The sequence below is a fragment of the Lepisma saccharinum genome, chromosome 2 (genome assembly GCF_977018435.1).
Source record: "Lepisma saccharinum chromosome 2, izLepSacc3.1, whole genome shotgun sequence".
In the NCBI taxonomy this organism is placed as follows: domain Eukaryota; kingdom Metazoa; phylum Arthropoda; class Insecta; order Zygentoma; family Lepismatidae; genus Lepisma; species Lepisma saccharinum.
The window spans coordinates 180064265-180075510 of NC_139230.1; the positions used below are offsets into that span (position 1 = coordinate 180064265).

Below are 11246 nucleotides of genomic sequence, written 5' to 3' on the forward strand. Positions count from 1 at the left end.
TTCAGCTTTTGTTAAGTTAAACTAATATCTGGGTTGTTTCTGGGCACCTCTGTTAGGACTTCTAGAAATTTGGGATAATTTAAAAATATTTTGTGTAACTATTTGTGTGTGATTTAAGTTAAATTATTTTATTTTGCATTTGTGATTAACCAGTGTGATTGTCTCAGTTACAGTTTGTGCCTTTGTATTTTAGATACTTTGTTGAAAATTTCCTTGCAAAATTTTAGTTTGTGCATTAAAAAATTTACTCAATCACTGCAGTAAATTGTTCGAATTATTCAATATATTCTGAAGAAAAGTGTTTGAGATATTATTCCATAGGCTTAACATAAATGTGTTACAGTTCAGGATGGAGAGATCTATTGTGTGCCTTGACTATTATAATACATATATTTATTTATATAATCTGAAACAAATGTGGACTGTTTGGTGATAGGCGTGTCTCTGGTCTTTAGGGTTGAACTTGTACCTGACCTGTATACCTTGTTTGGCTACAGAAGGAAAAGATGTGTTGCGGAATGTTCAAGCACAGCACACCTATGTTAAGCCACGAGAAGGCAGAAGTACGGCGCAAGCAGGCTCGTCCACTATTCATACGACGTCCAAGTTATCCAAATCTCCTTTGCACACACTATCTTCACTTCCTCCTCAAAATTTGTCTGAAATTAAAAGCCCTTCCTTAAATCAAACAATAGTTCCTAGGTTTGCCCTCCCTTTCTTCCCACCTGACATACCACCCAATAAGTCGTACCATTATCAAAATGTACCTTCTCCTCATAGAAGTATATTTGCTACACAATCTGACTTGAGAGGCTGCCATTGGGAAACGGTAGCTAGGACATGGGAGAAAGATTCTCTAGATGACAATTTTAAGTATCTTTATTATAATTTCACTTCAGGAAATCCTGCATCAAGAAGTGTTACTGATCCTATGTCACCTCAGCAATCATATTTTTTTACTAAGCCCTTGAAATTTGCTAGTGAAAGCATGATGGACACTGGTTTAAAGGGAAGACCTTTCACATTTCCATTTTCTGTGCCCAATTTAGCTTATGGAGGAACTTCTCATTGTTCAAACTTAATTGAGTCCCACGTTCCTTTACCTCATGCTCCTAGAACCATGACCAATCCTTTTTATTTTAGAATGAATAGTGAAGGTCAAATTAACGGATTAATGAATACAAAATTAAAGGCTCAAAAATACATGACAGAAGGTACACATTATCATGTAATTCCTGGCTAACTTGATTGCTAGTTCTTTAGAACTAATACTTTGTACTGCTTAAAGTACCTTCTAGGTGCTTTTGTTGAATTGGGGATATCTCTATTTTCTTTCTTTCCTTGTGAAGAATACTAACAAGCTAGTTCCTAAAATACATGTTGGTCTGTTAGGTTGCTCTGGTGTTCTGTTTATGGCCCATTGATCACAGTAGTGTGGTACTAGGCAATTGGTATTAATTTGCATTGTAGTGATCTCACATTGGTGATGGAAAAGAATTGTACATTATATATCCTCCGGATCCAATCATATTTGAAAAAAAAATATTTCAAATAATTTGACTTAGTTAAATTAGATATTGTTAAATTTGCTCGAATTACAAATGCTGTCAATTTTGCTATTTTTTTCTATATATTTAGTAAATTATTTTTGAATCAGAATGAGCATAGGAAAAGATGCAATCATGTATTAAGACCTCTGTTACTATTAATAATGCAAGTTCCAAGAAAATTTGTTACACACTTTTATTATCTTATGAAGTGCATTTCTGTGGATGTATATCTTTCTCATGAAAGATGCATGCTGATTTTTGGATTTATTTCTTACTTTCCAGATTTCGAACGTCCATTCTTCACACGAAATCCCACTGAGTTGCGTGGCGAGAGAATACAAACAACTCTTGTAAAATCTTCCCGAGGTTTGGGATTTACAATAGTTGGAGGAGATGATACAGAAGAGGAATTCCTTCAAATCAAATCTGTTGTTCCAAATGGTCCTGCATGGTTAGATGGGAAGCTACAGATGGGTAAGTGTAAATAAATATCAAAATACAATTTTCAGCAAAGTAAAAGGTGCTTTGCATGGACCTAGATAAAATTAACATTATCATTAGTAACAATATCGGTATAATGCAAGGTTATAGCTCTGATTAAATAATGTTTTTTACAAGTTGTACAGGAAATGCATTTAGAGTACTGTGGAATGATTGTGGAAGTAATTGTGAAACTAATTGAACATTTCAAAGATGCAGAAAGCAAGGTAGGTTGTGCAAATGACCAATGGTGCAAGAAAGAAACTAAGTGCTGAAAATCTAAGGCAATCAAATCTAGCATTCCTAACATACATAAAGACATGTTAATAATAACACTAAACATGTAGGTGAGTAATTGTGGAGCCAAGAGCACAAAATCTAACCTACTTGCATAAACCTGTAAGACAGTATGTAAAAGTAGAAACAGGAAACTCGTTTAAGTAATCCAGAAACCTATTTGTGTAGTGCTTATGAACATGCATACAAATTGTACAAATTCTTGTGTATCATATCAGAATTATACATAAGGACATTGAATTTTCGTGATGTGCGAAATGTGCTTTTCCATGAAATGAACACCTTTTTGCGAAATATCATCAAATCGAGTAGGAAACACACAAAAACAGACAATTGAGGCTTTGTGTTTGCCATGCCGATTTGTGATGAAACTGTTGTTTCAAGGAACCTACTACTTGCAGTTGGGAAATAATTATCTTCGATCACATTCGGAAGAAGCTGCAAATTATGATTTCTCATGCACATAGTCTCGGTTCGAAAACTTTGCGCCTTGTCAAGCTGTATTTCTTTTTTATTCCTAATCTCTTCACAGCTGCCAGTTACATTGAACTTGCCAGCTGTAGCAAGGATTTCAGGATAGTCTGCCTGCATGGAGCAAGATAAGATATGATTAAAAGGCTTGGAGAATATATCCCACTCCTGCGAGGCCAAAACTTAAACAAACTTAAGGTTTGTTTGTTCGCGTCAGTTCGTTTGGTAACGCAAAACACTTCATGCACGACAGTCACGTGCCAAAGATGGAGTTCATGGATTTTGTAACCTCCCCCCTCTTTGGCTCAATATTCTAAAAAAAAGATAGATAAAATAACATCAAAAGCAGGAAAAGATGGCAAAATGGAGGCGGACTACTAAAAAAGAATATGTAACCCCCGCTTTTGAAAATCCTCTGTACGCCACTGACAACATATACCTATCTTACGACTTCCATGTGACTGTAGGTGCACGTCGATCCACAGAGATAGTTAGGCTAACTCTGTGTTGGTGAATGTACCAATTGTTAAGCCAAGGGTACACCTTTGTTGAATTAAGGAAATTAGTTGATTTGGTCAATGCACATATGGAAACTGTATGTAAATATGTATGTAAAAACAGCATATAATAAACCCATGTAATCCTACAAGACAATGTTCTGATTTGACGAATTAACTCCCAAGAACTATAGTACTGATATTTTTTACCAGATGTTTATTCACTTTCTGTACTTGTTAAAGAACCTAGGGACTAAAAATATAAATGTTGTGTGAATTTCATAATTCTTGCGTTACTATAATCTGCTCGTGAGACACCTAGGGAGAGTTGTCGATGGAGAGAGATTAGAAAGGATTAAAGAAAGAAAGTGATCCAGGGCCAGATAGAAAGCAGGGAAGTGGGGGAAGCTTTCAAAACCTTAAACACCAGTGTTGGTAGGTAATCACCAGTTTTGTTTATACTCATTCTTACATTTAAAATTGAAATTGTTAAAAAAGATGCCGTAGTTCAGAAATTATAGCCTTTTATCTTCAATTTATACCATAGTAACAAATGGAAACAAAAGAGCTTTTTCAAGTGGCACTTGTTAATAATAGTAACAATGGATGTATTGTTTTGTAATTCCAGTATATAATACATTTATACGTAAACTAATGAACAAAAAAATAAATTTTCAAGACATGACTGCATTAATTGCTGCCGTGTGCCAACACGTGGTTCAGGACAAATTTCGACAGATGTTTGAACCGCATCTCCCTGAATTCTTAATTGTTGGACCTTGCTTAAAATGTTGCTTTTTACTCATTCTTGCTTATTACTTTAAGAAATCTATCCCATGATAATGTGGTGGTAATTAAGGTAAATGAAGGGAAACAAAGGACTTTTTCAAACTTTGCTTGTTAATGGTAGTAACAATGGATGTATTGTTTTGAAATCGAGTATGTCATACCTTCGTATGTATACTAAAGATAAAAAAAGACAACTGAAATATTGTGTGTAGTGTTTGAGAAATTGCATGTTAATTGCTGCTGCGTGCTGCTGGCATTAAGGGGTTCACATGTAGCAATTGAGTTGAAATTTCAACTGTCAGGTGGCTAGAGGTTAAAGTGCAATATTGGAGTTCGTTAAAGTTGCAGCCCTAGAGAATGTATAATGTCCAGTTGACATTGCATGCCAATAAGGAACTATTGTTACTAACATTCACAGAAGATTTAGAAACATACATTGACTAAAGAGTGGCTATTTAACTTTTGTATTATTTAACAGTACAAAGTATGATGTGAATGCAAGTAATTGTGGTGAGATTTTGAATATCTTATAAATCATGAAAACTGGTAACAATTGTGTTAGTGTTATCCCTTATTTCTAAAAATGTATGTAGTTGTTATTGAGAAAGAAAGTTATTTTGACTGAGAAATTACATGAAACTGTATTTTGCAGGTGATGTTCTTGTGTATGTCAATGATACATGTGTGCTTGGATTTACTCATCATGATATGGTCAGTATGTTCCAATCAATAGCACCAGGAGAGACAGTGTCCTTGGAAGTATGTAGAGGGTACCCGCTTCCCTTTGACCCAAATGATCCCAACACTGAAGTTGTTACTACAGTAGCTGTAAATGCACCAGGTAAGGATATTAATGCGAGGTCAGTATTTGTCAAATAGCCAGCTCAGTGGCAGAACACACTAATGTGGTCAACTTCTGATCTCACTGCCAAAGTTCCCAGGTTCAAATTCCAGCATGGGTGTTCTTTGCGAGTGTCCCTTCACAATTCCATCTAATTGTCACTCATCTTCATTGTCGCAGCCGGCCAAGAGTGGCAGGAAGGAAACGTAAAATAAAAGAATACAAATATTTGTCAAATCAAATTGTCATCTGATACCACTTTGAACCAACACAGATACTTGGGAATTTCAATAATGGACCATGTTAACACTTAGTGCTAACCTCTAAGTCGCTTTCCGTCCCAAGAATGCTGACCATTTTCACTACTTTTTAAAAAATCATATCTCAAAAACTAAAAATGTAAAATATATGTATCATACACTGTTGAAAAGTTTGATTCTTCCTCTTTATTTTGATATGATATGTTACATTATAACCACATGGCTACCTTGGACATTTCATCATAAATGATATGAAATGTACTAAAAATAGAAAGTTGACAAGACATAGGACATGCAGTGGCAGCGATTGGGTCCCAATACAGGGGGGCAAGATGCCACACTTGTTTTTATCGCCAAAATTCAAGAAACCATTTTATTATTGAATCACTGCTTCCTTTGCACATTACATATTTGCAGTTATTTATTAATTATAATAATTACAAAAATTAAGTCATTAATAAAAAATAACCAATTATTGCACGAGTGTCGCATATATTTTATAATTCACTTGTAAAAAGGTAAAGTGCTCCCCTGTGCTATGCACCACACCATGAATCATTTACTAAAACTCACAAAATATTTTTTTATTAATTCTTTTTTGTTTGTAGAGGTGCAGTTGTTTATTAAATAAAATAATTACAATAATTATCAACTAATTGTACACTGTCACTGGAGTGAGGATCTTGAATGAGATGCATTCAAAGATAGTGCTTGATATGCTCACCAAGTGCATTTTGCCTCCTAATTACATTACATGTATGTTTTTATGAACAAAAATAATACAGAAATATTGGGAACATCCTTGGGAAGAATGTAATTTATTTTCAAACAGTTGAAAAATCTAAAAGAATGAGGTGGTGGGTCTGAAAGCCCCCCCCCCCCTTTCCCCTTGGTAAGCTAGGTTTAAAATTGTATCTGAACTGCTATGCAATATGTATCCATTGGAATTGGCCAATATCTGTCTCTTGGCTGCTACATCATGTACGTTTTTTTAGCTAGTTGTAAAATATTTCACTACTAACCTGTAAAGTCATAACCATAACTTCAAGTGAAATAGGTTAACTGTAATTGGTAAAAAGACAAAAATTCTGTTTTTTTTTTTAAAAAAAGCTGGCTTTTTATGAAAAAAACACCCATTTAAAAAAGCCGGCTTTTTAGCAACTCTAGAAGTCACGCTTGAAGACTGAGTCCAAACAAACCAGACACGTGGTTTTAGTCTATTTAAAACCATTGAGTTTACCATTGCAAAGGGTAACTTTGAGAATTGTTACAGCACTTTAACACAAAATTGTGATGTGTATTGTACATTAGGCTAATGCAAAGATGAGTTTTCGGAGAATACGTCGATATATTACATATACCTTACAGAGGAGAAGGTAAAGAATAAATGAATCAGGAAATAGAGTAAAGTGAATGCTCCTACCAGCGTCAGATCTGAAACTGCGTCGCTCAGTCACGTGAAGCTCCTGAACGTCCCATCATCCCTAGCGGCAGTGTCACTCTCGTTGGCTACAAGTTGAGCTTGGCTGTGTTCAGAAGCAGAATTGCTGGAATTTCTGTAAAAATGCATGATTTCCATTTTCAAGTTATTCTTTAATTTATTCTCTGTAAGGTATATGTAATATATCAACGTATTCTCAGAAATCTCATCTTTACATGCATGTACAATACACATCACAATTTTGTTTCATAACTGCTGTCACAATACTTAAAGCTACCCCTACCGATGGAAAATTCAATGATTTTGAATGGAAGAAAATCACATGCCCCTTTTGTTTAGACTCAAATCATGCTCAGTCATCTGCTGTGATGTCACCACTAGTATGGTTCATTGTAATTTGAAAGCTTATAAATACTAAGAACACGGTGGAGAGAGATGTCAAAGAAGGGGGAAGATTAGCTCAAAGCAAAAATAATGTAAATAACAATATTTTGCAAGAAACCTTTCTTAGTTGACACACCACATTGAATGCGAAAAGTAGCTTGGGATTTCACCATGAACAACCTTCAGACACTGGGCAACCACTAAGACACCTAGTGGTAAAATATCAAGCAGACACAATTTATCTTCATCTCTTCATCTCTTCATCTCTTCATCTCTTCAACCTGTATGTTTTCCTCCCCGGCGATGACCTTGAGAAAGGGTCGAAAACTTGGAACTCTTGTTTTGCTTTGTGCTATATCTTAATTTTATGACTTCAAGACAAGTAGGAATTAACCATGATTGTTCTGGCACATAGCATAAGAATTTTTGAATAGTTATGATAGGATAGACATATTCCATTGCAGTGATACCATATCAGTCTGCCAATTTTTTGCTTAAAGATGGGACAGATTAATTGGTACTTATCTGCCTATATAGGTGTTCACTATCTGTTTATTGACAAAATTACCGATAATTTTACCAATCTGATATGTCGATAAATATCTACACAATTTAGTGCAATATTGTGCCATTTGGTTATAATTTTTATGAGTATAAATATATAATCTCCATTCCGTACTTTTTTAAAAGTAAATGTCTTAATATGCAGCTTATTTTGCATTGCAAAGTCTTGATTTATCTGATACATTTCTTAAGGAGGTCAATGAACCATTTGGAATTTTATATTGGTATCAGTAACTTTTATATTGATACTTTAATGTTATCGGCCAAAATTTCATTTTGGCCCATCCCTAATATTTATTGATATATTATTATATGTTAATAATAACTCGTATAATATTAAAATCATAAAATTCCTGTAACCTTGACAAAAGTCTCGCCACATACCTTGCTTAACTCTTTGCGGCTCAGGAGTTGGATAAATTTCCCGACCCTTCCGGCGCGGAGAAGGTTCGAAATTTTTTTTTTACATTAACACTTTTAATATCTTTTATTTTGACATAAGAATACATATTTTCATAATATTTCTTAAATTCTATTGTAATTGTAATTTTAATTTGAAAAAAACTGGTGGTTATCAGCACTAACCACCACGCAAATGTAACATGTTTTTTTATGCAACATATGTGAATGAAAATTGTGAAATACAAAGGTTTTCTTTACCTAAATTCAACTTCAATTTCGGTGAAAGGTTTGGAAACAGTCTTTATCCTTCCGCAAACAAAGGGGCACATTACAAACACTGCACATCCATATTGTGCGGACTGGATTGCTCTTCGTGCTACACTTAGCACATCTTCTTGATGTGGACCTCTTAGGTTGATGGCTTGCACTCTGGTTCCTAATACTCGGCATGACACTAGGTTTGTGGTGCTTTATTTCTACACTTCTGTTTGGGGGAGTGTGTGGAGTTGCTATTCTTTTGGAGAGCAAACCTATATATACATCCCTCCTAAATTCCTTGTTAGTGAACTTCTCACCTTCAATTTGATTGTGAATAATAAAAGCATTTGTTAGAGCTGCGTCAAGAAAGTGAAAAAATAATCTCAAGTACCATTTCTTACTTTTGCGGTCAATCTGGTAATCATTCTTCAGTCGATCAAAATTATCGACAAAATTCATATTTTCATTGTACTCCTTCACAATCTTTGGGCAGGGCACATCTGAAATAGTACCATCTTTTGCCTTCCTACTGATGCTTATTGTATCATTGGGATTGTGGAAATTAGACAAAAAGTTCACTGCTCGTTTATCCTTCCATCTTATCATTGTTATGTCATCATCGGACTGTTGCCAATCATATTCTCCTCTCTTTAGTTCCTTCTCCCCTTTGAGACTAGGTAGGAACTTCCGTGCAGGATTCACTGTCCCACATGCAAAAATATTTTTGGCTTTTAGAGTTAGCAGGAGCTCATAGCTATTGAAGTAGTTGTTTACAAATAGAACATGGTTTTTATCAATAAAATCATGACAGAGACTGAGAACAACTCGGGAAGCCAACCCTTTCTCACCTTGCTCGCTTGTTTTCCCAGTATAGATTTCGAACCTGTGGTTATATCCAGACGAGTCACAGAGCATCCATATCTTGAAACCTCTTTTGATTGGCTTATCCCTCATGAATTGTTTCATACTAGATCTTCCTTTGAATTTTACCATCGATTCATCGACGACAAGTTTCTGATAAGCTTTGTAGTTTTGCGTGAAAGAGTGTGCCAGATTGTTCAGAAATGGTCGGAGTTTATATAATCTATCAAATTGTGGATCACGACGCTCTGGTTGAACAGCATTGTTGTTGAAATGTATGTGACCCAACAGCCAACCAAACCTTTTTACACTCATTAGTTTTGAAATATAATAGTCATGCCAGTCTGGTTTTGATGACCAATAATCTCTGTAACTTGACATTCGTTTGAGACCCATAAAAATGTTCATTCCTATAAATACTCGAATTTCATCCATGTCTGTCGGTTGGAAGGGCTTACCTTGTTGTGTAGCATATAAGTTCGTGTGAAACACAATATGATTGAGCAGCTCATCATTGAAAAAGAGTGAAAAAATTGCAAGAGGGCTCTTATCTTGCAGTTCCTTCACAGCATCAGTCGGTCCCACCCTACTTGAGAAATGTGGCACTGGAGTTGTTTGATGAGATGTCTGATCCCAGATTGGTGACCTTGTTACATGAACCAATGGCACAATTGGAGTACTCACTGTGACCTCATTGGAACCATCCTGTTGTTTGACGCTCATTGATGCACTAACACAACCTGTGGCACTTTGTGTTGATGTCGAAGGTCCTTCGTTAGTAGGAATATTGCACCCAAGAAATTCATCTTCAGAGGACGTTTCTGCAATGCACATTCCCTCTGCACTTATTTCTGGGTGAAAAGTGGGATCTGCATCTGAATCATCACTACTGAAGTCCAAATCGGAGCCTGAGGGTATGTCCTCAGCATTAAAGAAGTCTTGAATAACCTGATCAGTCAGCCTCTCCATGATTCTAGGAAATATGTAAACTTTACACAGAGTTCCGAAAGCAACCAAATCTGCGCGGTGGTCAGCAACACTAACCACCTACATATGAAGAGTTCCTTTGTGAACGACCGCACAAAAACCTCCACTTCTTGGCACAGACGTAGCCACGGTAATGGGGAAATATAAAAGCACAGTGGATTCGGCAAAAAACGAAAAAGAACTACCATTACAACAATTAGTCATTAACAATCACTGTTTACAACAACATTCAACAAAAGCGGCACCATAAAGGAGACTGGAGTAAACATAAGAAACAACAATCCCCAAAATCTCATTTCAGACAAAAGGCGATACACCTCAAAGCGAAACATTCGAGTTAAAATACCGCACAAAACGAAAATTTGCATTTCAAGTGGTGGTCAGTGACACTAACCACCGAGCCGAAAAGGACAATCTTGAGGTGGTTACCATTGGTAACCACTGCGCCGCAAAGAGTTAAGTGTTCCTGATTTTCTAAATGGGAACTTAAAATATGTGTTGAGATAGATCATTGAGGTTAATGTAATGATGTTGATGACAGGTGGCAGGAAATATCATTTTTTTTAAAATTCAAGTTTAGACTCCTTCCAGTATTTGGAAGATGAAATATTTGATTGCCTATATTGGCCAGTGTTGATGCAGTACTGATGAACCTGTGCCATCCTTAACACACAGTGTATTATCAACTAGAATCAGTTATGGAACTGAAGATTTAATATCTTCAATTGTGAAGAATACATGATTGCAAGCAGGCACTTGAAGTTGCACCTCAATTTGGCGTAGATATTAAAAATGTGATACATTGCAGAATAATCATGTAGTGTTACATGAGAATGGTCAGTTTCATTATATTTAAATTAGTATTTGTGATGTAACATCCTCTTGTGTTTGTAAGGGCCAAGGCATACCAACTGTTGATACAATTTTATCTGGGTTTCTTGATTGAAGCTCTATGCATATTTTCCGTAGTTTCCTCCTCCCCATTATTGTCCTGTCTTTATGAATATGTATGTAAAATTAAAGATCACTTGCACCAAACAACTGCATGTTGGCAGGTTAATTGCACCTGCACCACAACCATATAATTATCTGTGTAACTTCCCATCAGAGCTTTAATTGTTCTTTCCTCTATGGTCATTTGTAGTACCTTTTTTTTGTATATCA

At 35.6% G+C, this 11246-nt stretch overlaps 1 protein-coding gene across 4 annotated transcripts in view; it reads left to right on the top strand.

Annotated features, from left to right (window-relative positions):
* The window catches only part of Magi (membrane associated guanylate kinase, WW and PDZ domain containing protein magi), a 180583-nt gene that overhangs the window by 104100 nt on the left and 65237 nt on the right, over window positions 1-11246 (top strand). For 3 of the 4 annotated variants that reach the window (XM_083117760.1, XM_083117762.1, XM_083117763.1), the window contains exons 7-9: window positions 456-1214; window positions 1833-2024; window positions 4737-4925. In XM_083117760.1, coding sequence (XP_082973886.1) covers window positions 456-1214; window positions 1833-2024; window positions 4737-4925 — 1140 coding nt within the window. The remainder of the gene's footprint in view (window positions 1-455; window positions 1215-1832; window positions 2025-4736; window positions 4926-11246) is intronic. The other variant, XM_083117764.1, reaches the window with a different exon arrangement.